This window comes from Xiphias gladius, chromosome 20 (assembly GCF_016859285.1).
Source record: "Xiphias gladius isolate SHS-SW01 ecotype Sanya breed wild chromosome 20, ASM1685928v1, whole genome shotgun sequence".
NCBI classification, from domain to species: domain Eukaryota; kingdom Metazoa; phylum Chordata; class Actinopteri; order Istiophoriformes; family Xiphiidae; genus Xiphias; species Xiphias gladius.
The window spans coordinates 2,296,064-2,312,728 of record NC_053419.1 but is presented as its reverse complement, the minus strand read 5'-3'; the positions used below and the strand labels follow the sequence as shown (position 1 = coordinate 2,312,728).

Here is a 16,665-nt window from a genome sequence, read left to right as displayed (position 1 = left end):
CGTTTTCCTGAAAAACAAGTACTTTGACTGTGGTAATTTAATTACATTTAGCTGACAATACTTTCATATTTTTAGGCTGCTTAAATATTATTTTGAATGAAGGACGTTTACTTAACACTTATGACAATTGTAATGGAGTGTTCTTACTCTGTTGTATTGGTGCTTGTACTTGAGGTAAAGCTCTGAATACTTCCTCCACCACTGTGTGTACCTGACAGCACAGCCACTGACTGTATGAATGGATGCATGTTGCCATGGACACGCTGCCCTGTACCACTGCCACGCCAGGAATTAATTTCACAGTCTGATTGGCTCCTTCTCTCTCACCAGACATCGTACATCTAACACTATTGGACCGCCGTTACGGCTGTGGCGCGTGGTTGCGATTCTTAAAACCCGATTGGCTGGAAACCTGCGGGACCTTGTAGCGCCGCATGTTGTGTGTGAGCTGTGATTGGACAAGAGGCCAGGTGCTGTAGTACAGGGTGTACACTGCGCTGTCATTGTCATATATAAATACACTTGTGCCGGGCTGGACACCAATAACACAGGAGTAGTAACTGTCACCATCAGTTAACTTCACACACAGGTGAGAAACATTATGTGCGCCCTGCGGCGCCATGATTTTTGATTCCAAATAAGAAAATCAGTGTCAAGTCGTGTTTGTTTCGTTTTTAACTGTGCTTGTTTCGGTTTTCTGTTTGAAATGTTTAACTTGAATCAGAGAGGCTGGATCAGGGCTTTCGTTAAGTTAGCTAGCAGATTGCTGCTAGAGAAACATCATAAGACACAAGTCAGCTAGCTTTAAACCCGGTAGCTCGAGGTAAAACCTAGCTCCATGAGTTGGATAGGAAGCGGGTCCGTCAGCTATTTGGTCCGGGTAGCCATCTCACTGTGGCTGAAATCATGCTATTACTCCGTATTATAACCCATCAATTTCGGTGTCCAGATTCGGTGGCCTTACTCTTTTAAGCTATAAACCAATTTTTCCTTGCCCAACCTACCCATCAGGGTGTCCGTCTAACAGGTCACAGATTTTGATACCGGTCAACGACTTAAGTTCCAGGAAATCCCGTTGACCTTTCACCCAGTTTTACTCTTCTGTGTTTTTATGTGGTGTCTGTTTCCCCAACACAAGCTTTATGTAGCTGTTCAGGTACGTGTAATAATTAGTATGACAGCCAACAGCTAGCTGTCAAACTTTACGTTATAGATGCTACATTAACCTAGCTAGCGTTAGTTCTGAAAATTCCCCGCTTATGTATTTTTAATTAGCTAACGCGACTAGCGTTGTATTTGTTTGCTGTCGGTTTTGTTAACTGATGGCATGTGTTTGGTGTGTGTGTGTTAACGTCAAGTAAAGCAGGCAGGTAATCAGCATCTCAGTCACCGCACTAAGTGTCATACTTCTAGCGCAACGAATCTTGGCTAACATGCTAAGTGGTCAGTGATCTCAGTAACCTTGCCAGATAGCTATAACCTTACATCAGCTAGCGAAATGACGCCACAACAACACAAACTTAATGTCTAACGGTTCGTATTGCTTTCACGCTCCAGTGCTATTAGCTTGGTTCTCGTTTACTGGGGAGTTATCAAACTACAGTTTTATAAAATATGTCCAAATAAACAAAAAGCTAGTTTGCTTGATGGTGTTCTCCTTTTTGATGCGACCCTGGGGTGGCTGCTGCTCCGGTATGGTGCGTCACTTTTAACTGTCTGGATGGACGTAACTAGTGGCTGCTATTCTTCAAGCAGAGTACGTAGCATGCACTTTGACCTACTTAATGTTATTACAGTTGTTTACGTTTTGGGAACTGTTGGCTGTGCATGTGCGGCTTTGAGTAGCGTTGTGTGTGTATGTAACCACCACCCCTTGAATTCAGAATGCACGTCGCAGGCAGTTGATTAATTCATGTGGACATTTCAAATTTTTAGTACTGCAACACTAACAACATACAGTACATTTGTCAAATGAATATAATGCTGAATATGACACCCCCCCTCAGCCCGTTCAGGATGCCTGGATCAGCCCCAATCAGTTGCTTGGGACCATGGCCCAAAGATGTGGGTATCATTGCAATGGAACTGTACTTCCCGGCCCAGTATGTGGACCAGGCTGAGCTGGAAAAGTTTGACGGGGTGTCAGCTGGTAAATACACCGTGGGCCTGGGCCAGGCTCGCATGGGCTTCTGCTCAGACCGCGAAGACATCAACTCTCTGTGCCTGACTGTGGTCCAGAGACTAATGGAGAGGAATGGCTTGTCCTACGACAGCGTGGGTCGACTGGAGGTCGGCACCGAGACCATCATTGACAAGTCAAAGTCTGTCAAGACAGTCATCATGCAGCTGTTTGAGGACTCAGGCAATACAGATGTGGAGGGCATTGACACCACAAATGCCTGCTATGGTGGGACAGCAGCACTCTTCAATGCTGTCAACTGGGTGGAGTCAAGCTCATGGGATGGTGAGTAGCAAACTTGTGTTAATATATGTTGATGTCTTTTCTAGAGTTGCAACTAACAATTATTTTCATTATTAATTAATTTGCTGAATATTTAGTTGTTGATTTAGTTATTTAGTTTTATCCATAAAAAACTCTAACCCTGTTTATAATTTCCAACAATCCAATGTAGTGTTTTCAAATTGCAGTCCGAACAGTCCGATACCCAAAAATATTTAGTTTACTGTCATGCACAACAAAGAAATTCATCAAATCCTCATATTTTAGGAGTTGATACATTTCAAAATGTTGGCATTTGTACTTAAAAATGCCCAAAACAATAATTCATCATCAAATAGTTTCTGATTTAATTAATGCCACTGGGCTGATGATTCCATTTTAGGGAAGGGGTTTGTGTGTATTGTTTTTAAAAATGAGCCACTCTTTCCCATTCCTCATGTTTCCTCTCTGCAGGGCGTTATGCTTTGGTGGTAGCGGGAGACATTGCCGTGTACGCCACAGGAAGTGCCCGGCCTACAGGGGGTGCTGGTGCAGTGGCCATGCTGGTTGGGCCTAATGCTCCTTTGGCCTTTGAACGAGGTCAGTTAACTGACGGCTGTTTGTCTCTTGTGCTCAGTTTGTCAGGTAGCACTCTTCAATGACCGACTCAACTGACCCCACTGTTATTTCCCTGATCCCATCATCTGGATGTTTACTGACACTTAACTTTTGCACCAAGTCACCCAAGTTTGCATTTAATCTGCTTAACTGTTCAGTACTCAGATGACAATTGCCAGACACTTGCAAGCAACCTGTCTATAAGAGCCAGGCTCTCAGTTTGTTTTTTGTTAATATTAAACTGTGAAAAGATGTGTTTTTGGCTTCTAGATACGGACAGCGCAATCATCAATTGAGTGTGTGTTCAATGTGGTATCAGTGTATTGCTGACAACTACTGTGGCTATGGTGCAGGTCTGCGAGGAACTCACATGCAGCATGCATATGACTTCTACAAGCCAGACCTGGTGTCGGAGTACCCTGTGGTGGACGGCAAGTTGTCGATAGAGTGCTACTTGAGTGCCTTGGACCGCTGCTACTCTGTGTATCGCAACAAGATCCACGCACAGTGGCAGAGAGGTGGGTTTAAACTGATCCTCCAACATTTCATTGTTCCATGTAGTCTTGTTTTATATTCTTCTTAAAGTTAGAAAAATTAAAACCTTTATGAGCCCAAATTAGCTGTTCATCAGGTGAAGAGGTATCACAGGTTTCTCAGCACCTGGACAAGAAAGGTGTGCATGTGTATGGCTCACTCATCTTACTTTTTAAGACACCTACAGACACAGAACTAAGGTTCCCGCAGAAAAATGCCTCATATTACTACATAATAAGAGCAGTTGTTACATCACAGTTGACAGTAATGATCTAGTGCATCTTCTTTACCTATTTGTATTTGATGGTCAAAGTACCATTCTGTTGGAAAGGTGCTGTTTCTGCCATGCATATGGAGGGAGTGTAGTGGAGGGACTGGCCGGATAATAAACTAATTAGTTAAGAGGGTTTAGAATGTTACCTGTATGCTGTTCTAAGAGGTTTACTTACATTCAGTGACCATAAAGTAGTTTAATGAGATGAGCCTTTAACCTGATCTGTCAACTTGTACATTATCTGAGAACATGAATCCATTAAAGACACATTATAAACCATTCATAAACAGCACTACATGTCAAGCTCTACACTTTTGAGTTGATATAATGGCCCGTGTTTCCATGACAGCACAAAGGCAAAGCGCATCAGCTCTTTGACGTGTTGGTGTGTTCTTGACCTCGAAATGAGCTTTGTTACTTTGGTATTTTTGTACCTGGCACAGTGTGCATGGTTCAGAGGTGAGGAGAGGGGGAGCAAGATGGGAGTTGTATGCAGACAAAGCAGAGCAAGGCCAAGTGGTGGTGTTGGGTTGAAAATTGTTCTCACTGCACTGTCCAGCTGTGCCAGTGAAATAGAAAAGTGTGTTAGGAATTCTTCAGACCAGAAAAAGCAAGTAACAATCGTTTAAAACAGGAAACTGTGTTTTCTAGGCTTATATAGTCTAATCGTTCTTCTTTTTGACAGAGGGGTCAGAGAAGCGCTTCAGCCTGGAGGACTTTGGCTATCTAGTCTTTCACTCCCCGTACTGCAAGCTGGTGCAAAAGTCGTTGGCCAGACTGATGCTGAACGACTTTCTGAGCCACCCCAGCCCCAACACGGAGACAGGACCCTTCACAGGCCTTGACGCCTTCAGGTACACTCAAAATAAAACCGCTGGACAGCAGACAGGGTTTTGGTCCTTTGACTTAACAAGCCTCTTGATTAAAGGACAATAAAGGATCTCAGTAAAGGAGCACTCCCACATTTTGGAAAGCAGAGTAGTTGCTGTCTTAAGATAGATTCTAAAGTTCCTCTCTGTGTGTAAAGAGATAAGTAAAGTTATGCTCCCAGTCACAGGCCTAATTTCAGTATTGATGTGGTCTGTCAGTATCTTGACAGTTGTTGATCCATGATGGTGAACAAGTCTGCCTCATCCACTTTAAATCTGCTCCTTACCAGCTATGGTCGAACGCTGTCGTTACAGTTAACAGCCATTAAACTGGAGTCTGGTGATAAACATATTTTACTGCTTGAGCTCACTTCCTGAAATGTCCCTCTGGTAGTACTTTTATCATTATCAGGAGGTGATAGTTTGATGTACTGTCCAGTTCATAGGTTTACCATTTCAGTGATAAGAATTTATACATTGCAGTTAACAATGTGTCCGTGTAAACATGTCAATTACTTTATAGTAGAGAAATGGTCCCTGTGAAAACTGTCAGTAGTGTGTGCTATTGATTTAAAGTAATTGGGACATTGTTGATGCACTACCGCTGACTTTTTTAACTCTCATTGGTGGTAGAGGGAGAAAAATCAGTGACAGGTATCTCAGAACCTGAATAAAATAAAACCACAACTATCTGCACGGAGATACAAAACCCTTGACATAACTCCTTGGAATATGTCCAAGTACAAATCAGTTATTCTATGGCAACACAAACAAAACATTTGTTGTGATTCTGTCGCTAATCGTGTATGTGTGTGTTTGTGTGTGTGTGTGTGTGTGTGTGTGTGTGTGTGTGTGTGTGTGTGTGTGTGTGTGTGGCAGAGATGTACAGCCAGAAGAGACCTACTTTGACCGCGATGTGGAGAAGGCCTTCATGAAGGCCAGTGCAGATCTGTTTGAGAGGAAGACCAAGCCGTCCCTGCTGATCTCCAACCAGAACGGAAACATGTACACCCCTTCTGTCTACGGCTGCCTGACATCACTCATTGCACAGTATGTCTCAGTGTCTGAGTTTTCTCTGACTTTCATCCATTCATTTACTGTAACCCGGCAAGTTATTAAACCACATGCTCAAGAGGCAGGAAGTCAAAGTCATTCTATTCAGGAATTTGTGAATACCAACTTACCTGGAAAAAAAATGTCATAATGTCAAAGGAAAGTCCTAGACTTATTTCTATTTTGGTCCTTCATTTAGTTCTATTCTACCAGCTGGCACAGAAATGCTCCCCAACTTCTCACGTTTACCTAATACCCATATTACATCTAAAGATGAACACATTTTAAGATTATTTTTAATATATCCTGCACAACAGTATTGTATTACTGCAGCTTACGGTAACTTAACAAAAAAGGACATTGAATCTCAATTTTTCAGCAAAGTCACTACAAACTATCTACTCTTGGGCTGCAAAGTGACCCTCTCACACTCCAAGATGCTGGCATGGCTGATTGAAATAACCTGAAACAACAGAATGTCCGTGTTGTAGTATGTAGTAGTACGTAAGGAGAATTTTTGTTGCCTCTGTGTTGTAGACACACACCTTCCCAGATAGCAGGACAGAGGATTGGAGTTTTCTCCTATGGTTCAGGATTTGCTGCTACTCTCTATTCTCTCCGAGTCACACAGGACCATACACCCGGTAAGTCAGCCATGGTTCACTTCAGTTGTGTAATGTGGATGAAATCAGAATATATAGATATTATACAATTGTAGAAAAAAATGATAGTGCGTTCTTCCATGTGATTTGTTTATTGTTTGTGTCAGGATCTAGTCTGGACAAACTTGTGTCCAGTCTGAGTGACCTTCAGGTCAGACTGGACTCAAGGAAGAAGGTTTCACCTGCCGTCTTCTCTGAGAACATGAAGCTGAGAGAGGAGACTCACCACTTAGGTATGAGCCTGCTGCCACTGCTGCTCATGTCTGATTCTGAAAAAAAAAAACAAAAAACAGTTTAAAGACACCAGGGTTAATGGTAATGGCCAAACCATAGCTTACCAAAAGTTTCCAACGCCATGAATGCACATTATGTCCAAAAATGTAAATGCTGGGCCTTTTTCAAAATGCCATCAAACATAGAAAAGTAAAGCACAGAAAAGTGTGTTGGAGAGTTTTTCATGAGAAAAGTGAAGGTAACTAGAATCATTAGAAACATAATGGTGTTAAGCTTCTACAGTGTTGTGAACAGTGCAGTCATTAGAAAACATTTAATAATAAAAGCACTGATGAAGTGGTATCCGTGTTATCGAAACAAGAATGGATTTGAATCAAATTGCGAGCCCAAGCATCAAAGTCTAATCCAGTCAAACTTCCCAAAGAGTCCTGTCCCAGTTAAGAAGGCTGTGCACTGGCCTAAACTCTGGCCACAGGATCCTTGAGATGGTGTTGGCGCTCACTGAGTTCATCTCACAAATGGGACTTGACCTAATATTTAGTGTCTTCCATTCCACACTGCTTGCTGTCACTGTGACCATTTTTTCCCAATCTCTCCGTACAGCCAGCTACGTCCCTCGAGGCTCAGTGGAGGAGCTGTTCCCAGGGACATGGTACTTGACGCGAGTGGATGACAAACACCGCAGGGAATACGCCCGCAGGCCTCTGGACCATGACGTGCCAGCAGAGCCAGAACTTGTTCGCTCCAGCAATGCCACCGAGGTACAGGAGGAATAAACATTAGGGCAGTTTCCTACTTTATATCATTATAACTAATATAGATTAAAGGAATTCATAATCAGATTTTATATCCGTAAGCACAGTGGATGACCAGCAGGTGGTACAAAGTGATGATGAGCTGGTGTAATCCGACTTTGTGTTTTCTTATATTTGTGGCTCATAACAACTTTGGTCTTATATATTACAGCTTTGTCCATTATTTCTATCAGTAATATCAACATTGTACTCAACAAGTTAATAGCTGAAATCTGGAAACAAAGTAACATCACTAAAAAGAAATCGGGTCTAGAAACAGGAGCAGTCAGACAATCAGACATCAAATTGCTACTGATAGAAATTATCGACAAACTAGAAAATTAGTGTAATAAACCAGAATAATCCTTTTGAGACGTCATACATTGATGCATTTGAAATTTTTTACTTATATTGTTAAATCAACGATGTTTTCTAACTATTTATAGTTAACAAAGGCAGACATTCAGGATGAAACTAAAGTTTTCATACAAAAGCTGGAAGATTGAGGAGGCGTTGAATTACGTGCACTGTAATACGTCAAAAGGTGAACTCATAATATACATTTCTGCAGCACTAATTCCATCAGCATGTTGTACTGAGTTTTTCTTTCTGACTCAGATACTGTATTCATTCAGTCATCATTTTTACTTTGCAAACTTGTAGTCTCCAGACCCAACCGACACTGACTAAAGTGACATCCCTTGAGAACGTGTATCTGACATCACACTTTAGAGACACGAAAGGTTTCATACTACTGTTTTCACACCGCATACTGAGGCGGAGAATCACTGGATGTCCCCTTCAAATTACCATCAAAGTCAACATGTCCTGCATTTGTTTCAAAGTAAGAGCCTGTTAGAAAGAAGATGGATTATGCCCTTTGAGCTGCCAAAGGCTTTTAATTTGAAACAGCTGCAGGAAGGAAAAGCTGCGTTTCATTAATTGACTGACACAAACTGGCAAAGTAGAAGCGAGTGGAAATATTTAGTAAACGAAAACAGTATTTGTGTTAGCGAGAAGAAGCTGCAAGCGACGGAGTGGTGAATATGAAATGGCTGTTGTACTAAAGGAATTAGTGCTGTGGAAATGTTCGTTATACCGACTTTATTATAACAACAAGTAAACATGGAGGCAGTTTCGAACCGGATCAGCCAGGTCAGAAAACAGGGAGGCTTCATATTAAGTACTAACAAGAAATAAAGGCCTGTCTATAATATAAACCTGTTTCAAATAAAGGTCTGCTTCTGTCTACAGTTGAGGTAAATACAAGCCATTGAAAAACATCAAACTATATCCATCCTTGGTTCGCAGCTGAAGTCCTTCAGTCTGCTTTCCAGTACTGTCTGTCTAAATGCTGCTATGACTCACTGTGTATTTCAGTGTTGTCTCACGTATTTATGGCAAGTTTAGTGGTACAGCATCTTCCAGCAAGGCAATTCAAAGTGTTTTGCATAAGACGGAGAGGCAATAAGACAATATGTAAAAGAAACACAAGAAAATATAAAGACATATAACATTTTAAAAGAGTAAAGTAAAACAGAAGATAAAAACAAGCTCAAATAGAATAAAACAGAATAAACAGTAGAATTAGAAATTACAGTGCAGTGTGAAATATGAATAAATAGTCCCAAATTTAATTTAATAAAAGACAAAAAGAGAAAAGTCCAGCCCTGACCTGAAATGAAGTGAGAGTTGGAGCAGCTCTTAAGTTTTCTTGGAGTTTGTAAAGATATGTGGAACATAAACACGGAGCCGCTTCTCCATGCTCAGTATGGACTATAAGTAAGCAGACCTTTTCAGATCATCTGGGAGGTCTGGACGGTTCATAACGTAGCAGCAAATGAGAATTGAAGTATCGGGTGCTTTATAAATCAAGAGTTCGGTCGTGATGTTTACGGTCTGCTTTCCTCCTCTAGCACATCCCGAGTCCAGCCAAGAAGATGCCTCGCATCCCTGCAGCCAACGCAAGCCCTGAGGCTGCCGTCAGCAACTGAGAGCACTCAGCTTACCTCTGAGAGGTATCAAACTCTACTAACTAGAAAACTCTAGAGGTCAGAAGTATCACCTCCCAAATCCTTGTACATTAAACTTAATTAGGTCGGAGCAGTGTGTCAATAAAGTGTTGAGTGGAGGCCTGTGGACAGCTGGAGATGCTCCTGTGCCCTGCCTGTACCCTTCCCATCATCCCCCTGTTGTCCACCTATAATACTGTCAGACTCTGTGGTCACATATGAAGTTTTCTGTCTATTTTCATCACATTCATCATCATCACTATTTTCATCGTTTTGCATTTTTGCAAAATGGATAGTTGTTTATGAGCACAGGCATATGTTTGAGTTAAACAAGCAGACTTCTTCCTGGCAGCTTGCAGCCATCGACAGGAAGAGGAAATTAACATCATTAATGTGGCTTCAGGCCTCCTCCTGAGTAAAAGAACAAAGGGAATTGGGCCTCAACTGTGTTTTTGTATCAGAGTAGTGCTGCTGCCGCCGCCGTGGTTAGCCAGTGTGAGACAGAGCTCGTACCCCCACTCTGATGTTTGTGTTCAATACCTCCGTTTTCTATGAAGAGATCTGGTCAGTTTTCTGCAGGAAACTTGCAGTTTCATCACGTGAGCCTGAGACCAAACATCAGGAACAGGTGATGTTCCGCCCAGGAGGCTTCTGCACACACTGGTTGGAGTAGCTGGCACTTTAAACTGCTGTCGACTGCTGTAGCTGAGCTCATGTAGTCTCATATTTAAACAGAGGACCAGTTCTGCTCCATAGATACATGTTAGTTTTTCTATTTGCCTCTTAGTGCCAAGAAATGTCTAAACCCACTGAGTGAGTAGCTGCTGCTGTTCTAGGTCAGGTTCGCTTCACCTTCCAAAGTCATCAACTCTGACTGTTTCAACGTCTGTAGTAAAACAGCTTGAGGAGATGCACTGCAACCCCAATGTTGCAGCACACTCTGTAACACTTTATATTTTTGTCTGTTGATGAAACAAGTAGTTGTTTCATCAATGAGTAATTTCTCAGAATATGTCTGATAATGGTTTCATCATTTAACCAGGCAAAAAAATGTCCATCATTCTCTGGTTTAAGCTTCTCAATAGAAAAAAAGTCTGCCTATTTAAAATAATAGTAAACTGAATCTCTTTGGGGTTTTGACTGTTGGTCGTGCAAAGCTAGATGTCACCTAGGATTCTTTAGCTGGATATTTTTTTTTTTTTTTTTTATGTTTTTACAGATGATCAGATGGGATTACATGATTATATTGGATATAATTATCAGTTGCAGCCCAAATTTTCCCAAAAGGAATGTCTTTGCTTTATCACCGCCACATGTGTAGTTACATGTACAGTCCCAGTTTATCATCATGGAGAAATTAAGCTAGTTGAAAACATAGCCATGACAGCATTGTCTACCGCAGTTGTCACGCTGCAGCGTGTCTGTGAGTTCCTCTTCCTGTAATGTTACTCGGCTGTAGAACGCACAGTAGAGTGTGGCCAACATCGGTGGGTTTAGACTTTTCTAAGCCGGCATCAACTAAAAGAAATACAGTACACCAGTGTCATCCTTTAAAGGTGCAATCCGCAAAATGTGGCTGTTTTTAGTAGTGACAGTATTACATTGCTAGACTCTTTAAATATGATTTATGTTTGGCTTTGACTCATATTTTAAAGTCACCAGTATTTGGGAAACATGAAGTCCTTCATTGATAAGATGTAGGGCTGCGTATCATCGCAATGCTTAGGAAGTCTACCTGACACACTGCAGGTACCCACATCTGCGCTGAGTACAATCAGGCTCCAGAGTCCACCAAACTAAAACTAATGCAGGCTAATCCAACAGTCCTGTAATAAATCCTCCCTTCATCAAGCTTATAATTTGTTTGGTGCTGTGCAATGCAGAATTGTTATACTGCAGGTGTTTATAACATTTTGTTCAGCCCATTTATACGAATGAGGGCAGACTACATGTTAAACACTTCTCTGTGTAATGTATGACCATTACGTTGAATCGCCATCTTTCTATAACAACTGAAATTTCAGCACAAACTGAACCCTAGATGGGTTGAACCCTAGTCCCTCTGATGAAGGGACTGCATTAGTTTCAGAGTGGTGGGCCAATAATCTGAAACAAAGTGTAAATATGACCTGTGTCATATTAACATTCATCTGTTCCTCACCTGTCCTAAAAATATAATACAGCACTGCTCCAGTTTTTACTCTGGTTTTCCAAACACTAAACTGTTTGCACAGGCAGAGGTGGAGAGTTGAGGGACCAGGGAATCCAGAGCATCCCCAGCAAATAATGAGCTGTACTGGCTCTGCCTCATTCATAGCTTTGAAGCAGCCACTGAATCACGGCGGTCCAGCGATACAATGTGTTTGTTTTGTGCACAGAGTCAGTAACATAGTAGAGATTGCACCTTTAAGGGTATGTACGCTATATCAGACAGTTACGGACCTTTTTTATGCAAGAGTTGTTTATGTTTTGAAAGCACATTGTCAGGTAATGATCGTTATGTTTGAGTCGTCGCTCATCATTACACCAAACTGCAGCACATTCACATCAACCTGTGTCACGGCTGCTTTGAATGTGAACTGCACTGTGTTGCACTGTGTTGCAGTGTAAACACAGGAATTCATACTGAAGCCTTAACGCCCCAGGGCTTTGTTTGATCAGGTTAGAGGTCAGGAGAGTGAAGTGCAACATATACAACCAAACAGTGTCATGTCTTATCATTACAGCAAATTCTTATTTTGTTCTCAGTGGGTTTGGTATCAGTGTGGTTGTTTTTTCCTGTTGAACAGTGACAATGATTGACAATGGCTGCAGTGGGGGGGACAAAACAGCTGTTGGAACAGAGAGCTCAGGCAGAAGACATTAGCCTTAAAATAACAGTGTTGATGTGTTCCTTTTCCCGTGTAATGTTTGAACCAGTTCGTAAACGGGCAACCAGAGATCAGAGGGTTTGGGACAGTCGATGTCAAGGTGACTACATTCTTGAGAAGCCTTACAACAAGCATGTATGAAGTGTAAACAGACAAAGATTTTCCTCTAATAATGTACAGATATACTTTTTAATTGTACAGTCAGACTTGGTTCCTCTGGAGTCAGGCCCTGCTCACACCAGCATCACAAACACACACCGTGTTCCTGTGAGTGTTCTTGGTATGACTGTGACAATACATGTTTGTAGGGCCTGTCTCAGAGGTCACATGATCTTTACCTGTTTTGATGGTAATGTACAGTACAAACTGTAAGATTATTTATGCTGTACAGATATGAATGAATGGATGTCTCAGCTGATGAATTTTATCCAGACACTTTGTGTAAACGTGTAGATTCAGAATAAATGGACTTTCAACAAGTGTTGTTTGTGTGTGTGTGTGTGTGTGTGTGTGTGTGTGTGTGTGTATGATTATATTTTTCACCAATAAATCATAATCATGAAAACAACAAATGATTTAGAAAGAATGTTCTGAAATGTTTATGCCACTATCATGTGTTTACATGGTACTGAGGTTAAAGTAACTTATCCAAAAGAGATTTTGATTTTCATCCCAATGCTGAGAGCACTCACACACAGTGAAGGTGCAGGAAAGCCAAAATATTGGCCACACAGCGTATCCCCATTCTTCCTGCCACAGTGACATATCATAACCCCCCACCACACACACACACACACACTCTATAATCTAAAAACAAGTACCAAAAAAAAAAAAAAAAGACATAAAAACTACAAAGGACTTGTCATACATTTAACAATCATAAAAAGCTCTGAACCCAGCTCCTCCTGTTCTATGGCAAAGATAAACAACTTGGCAAATGATCATAAAAAGTGATGGCATCGTAGCTCATTAGCATAACAGTACCTGCTAACAGGCAAACACAATCTTCTGTACTGTCGTTCTGAGGAGACAGGTTTCTGTAAATCACTGTTGCAATCATGAAGTCATCTGACACAATCGACATAAATACAGCTTAGTAACAACACCCTCAGTCTGTGATCATGGAGAGGGTTAGAGGGGCCAGAAAGATGCTACATAGCCGCTGGACCCGTGGTGGTATTTTTTATGTGTATTTAATCCAGTCTGGAGAATGACCTACAGCCCAGTCTGAAGTCCTGAGCATTCTGGACCAGGATTTCATTAAGGATGTCTCTTTACTTTGCTCTGTTCAGCTTTCCCTCAACCCTGACCAGTCTCCCTGTCCCTGCTGCTGAAAAACACCCCCACACCACGATGCTGCCACCACCCTGCTTCACCACCGGGATGGTATTGGGCAGGTGTTGAGCGGTGCCTGGTTTCCTCCATGAAAATTCTAAGACATAATGTTAAGAATTGAGGTTGAACAGTCCAATCTTGGTTTCAACAGACCAGCGAACCTTGTTTCCCACAGTCTGAGAGTCCTTTAGCTGCTTATTTGCAAACTCCGAGTGGCTCTCGTGCCTTCACAGAGGAGAGGCTTCCATCTGGCCATTGTGCCATATAGCCCAGTTCGGTGGAGTGCTGCACTGATGGTTGTCCTTCTCCTTCTGGAGCTCAGCCAGAGTGACCATCGGGTTCTCATTAACCTCTCTTACCTAGGTGACAGCTCTAGGAACAGCCCTGGTCATTCCAAATGTCAAGGCTACTGTGCTCTTGGGAACCTTCAATGCAGCAGAATGGTTTTTTTTTTAATAGCCTTCCCCAGATCTGTGGCTCAACACAATCCTGTCTCTGAGCTCTGCAGACAGTTCCTTTGAACTCATGGCTTCATTTTTGCTCTGATATGCATTGTCAGCTGTGAGACCTTATATAGAGAGGTGTGTGTCTTTCCAAACCATGTCCAATACAGTGAATTTACCACAGATGGACTCCAGTCAAGGTGTAGAATGAGCGCAAATATGATCAAGAGAAATGGGAAAAATTAGCTAAATTTCAAGTGTCATAGCAAAGAGTCTGAATACTTACGTCAATGTGATATTTCAGTTTTTCCTTTTTAATAAATTTGCAAACATTACTAAAATTGTTTCTGCTTCGTCATTATGGGGTATTGAGTGTGGATTGATGAGGGCAAAAATGAATTAAACGATTTTAGCATAAGACAAAACAAAATATGAAAAAAAGTAAAGGAATGTAGTATTTGAAAGAACTGTTTCTGCTCATTCGGTTGTCTGACGGTAGACCGTTTGCACCTGCTTACTGTTGTGTTTTATTCTATTTCACACAGGATTTGTAAAGATGACAGACAGCCTACCTCTCTCGTCGTCAGCTCAAGGCCAAAGACACCAGACCTCTCATATCACACATCACCGTTAGGGTTAGGGTTGGGTAGTTGTGGTTAGGGTTACGGTTGAAACCCAATGCTCGTTTCAATTATATCCTTCAGATCAATAAATATGATCATTTTCGTAGCAGAATGAAGTGAAAACCAAATGACAACTCATTATCAAAATGAACAATATATTGTTTTAAAACCAAAGATTCACAACATTCTTAGCAGTTCACTAGGAAATGCTTTTCTTTCTCTGCTATTTTTAAATATTCTGCCATTGTCAGAGGAAACGGAAATACATATCAACCACGTTTTCCTTATCCGTATCACATGTGCGCCCAGCTATGCTGCACTCTCTTTTCTAACTTGTAATGGCTGCGGTGTTTCTCCGAATTGCTTTCTGTCGAGGATGATTGTAACCTTTACAGGATCAATAGCCTTGATACATTTCTATTTTATGGTTAAAACAATCAAGGAGGACATGTGTGTCACTTGGCTGTGGACAGGTAACCCAGCCCCACGAAAAACAAAACTCAGGGACTACCAACACCCCCAGGAACATTGCCCAGCAGCTGAGACTACAGAACCCATTCTTAAGCACATCTCGCTGGTTACAACTTTCCAGGTGCATCCACCAGAACACCGTGCGCTCAGTACCATCGAAAGACCTTTTGCATGTTCATTTATATACTTTTTAATATCTATCTATGAACTTTCCCCTGTCTTCCTTCTAATTTGGAATGCCCAATTTCCTCTGCACAAAGACACTGTGGTATCTTCTGAAACAGTGGAATGTCCACAACATCCAATACTTTGGAAAGCTTTACTGAACTATTTGGTGGTGGGTTATCCTCACATGCATCTGGCCAGCCTTTTTTCTTGGTATTACCAAGCATGGACTCCACCTGAGCACAGTGTAGGATCCCGCCCCTACTGGGACCACCAGTAAGTATAGACACCCCTATTCTAGTGTCAGGAAGGGAAAGGTAGCATTCCACTCAACAGTCATACATTAGTCATCATAGTCAGAGTCTGTGTCAGAGTACGTGAAGTTAACAGGTTTCAATAATAAGGATACAGGCACCACCCCTCTGGAAGCTTCAAGAAAAAAGAAAAAAACAGACAAAAAAAAACACATGGGCACACTGTTCCATGTCATGTTATCATAATTGCATATAAGATCAAATCATTGCCTCCCACAGTGTCTGTTTCACTGAGGTTGTGTAAGCCCAAGCCAGAGGCAACAGAACTGAAAAAAAGAACAAAAAAAAAAAGTAAAAAAGCATTGGCATCTGCATGTAGTGTGAGGCGTTTAAGGGCATCTGTAAATTAAATAAAAAAAAAATATCTGGTTTACATACTCCCCATAACTCCTAAACATCATGCACATGCATGCACATTGACATGCACGCCCCCCCCACCACCACACACAAGTAATCAACTTGTGCTAAACACTGGATAGGCCTGTTTTTTTTTTTTTTTATATTATTTTTTTTTTTATTTTTTTTTTTTTTTTGTTTTTTGCAGCTGTATTTTTCAAAGAGAGAGGAACCCCCTGTTTTTTTTTTTTGATCACAGTCTGTTTTAATAAAAGTGCTTGCGGTAACTCACGTGGCTTTGACTTACAACTGAACATTCAGCCCACTACGAGAAAATACCAAGATATTCACCCTAAAAATACAGTGTCACTTCACTGGCCACACGAGCAGAGGCAGAGACTGGAACTGAATGTGATTTCACTCACAGGATTAATGTTTTGAAATAATTTAGGAAATATTATTAGCAGCCATTTAACAAGGTCTAAAATGGAATAATAAAGAATTAGTGTAAAGGAAGAGTTTAGCTGATTACAAGCTGTGTGGTAGACTACAGAGTATGTAGAATATGGTTGTTTTTTGTTATTTAATCTTTATTTTACCAGTCTCTCAATCTTAGCC

General features: G+C 41.4%; 1 protein-coding gene across 6 annotated transcripts; it reads left to right on the top strand.

The window, feature by feature from the left end:
- Positions 1-447: 447 nt before the first annotated feature.
- hmgcs1 (3-hydroxy-3-methylglutaryl-CoA synthase 1 (soluble)) lies at positions 448-15,675 on the top strand. 6 transcript variants are annotated; one of them, XM_040157299.1, is made up of 11 exons: positions 448-589; positions 2,007-2,464; positions 2,915-3,040; positions 3,412-3,576; positions 4,552-4,720; positions 5,615-5,785; positions 6,326-6,432; positions 6,558-6,683; positions 7,288-7,445; positions 9,395-9,496; positions 14,684-15,675. In XM_040157299.1, exons 2-10 carry the CDS (start codon positions 2,017-2,019, stop codon positions 9,470-9,472), a joined length of 1,548 nt encoding a protein of 515 aa, XP_040013233.1. In that variant the 5' UTR covers positions 448-589; positions 2,007-2,016; the 3' UTR covers positions 9,473-9,496; positions 14,684-15,675. The 6 variants fall into 6 exon arrangements, with proteins under 6 accessions (XP_040013233.1, XP_040013231.1, XP_040013235.1 ...); XM_040157297.1 differs by lacking the exon at positions 14,684-15,675 and adding an exon at positions 13,653-13,693; XM_040157301.1 differs by lacking the exon at positions 14,684-15,675 and adding an exon at positions 1,735-1,756 and having other exon boundaries at positions 9,395-10,691.
- The last annotated feature ends 990 nt before the right edge of the window (positions 15,676-16,665 follow it).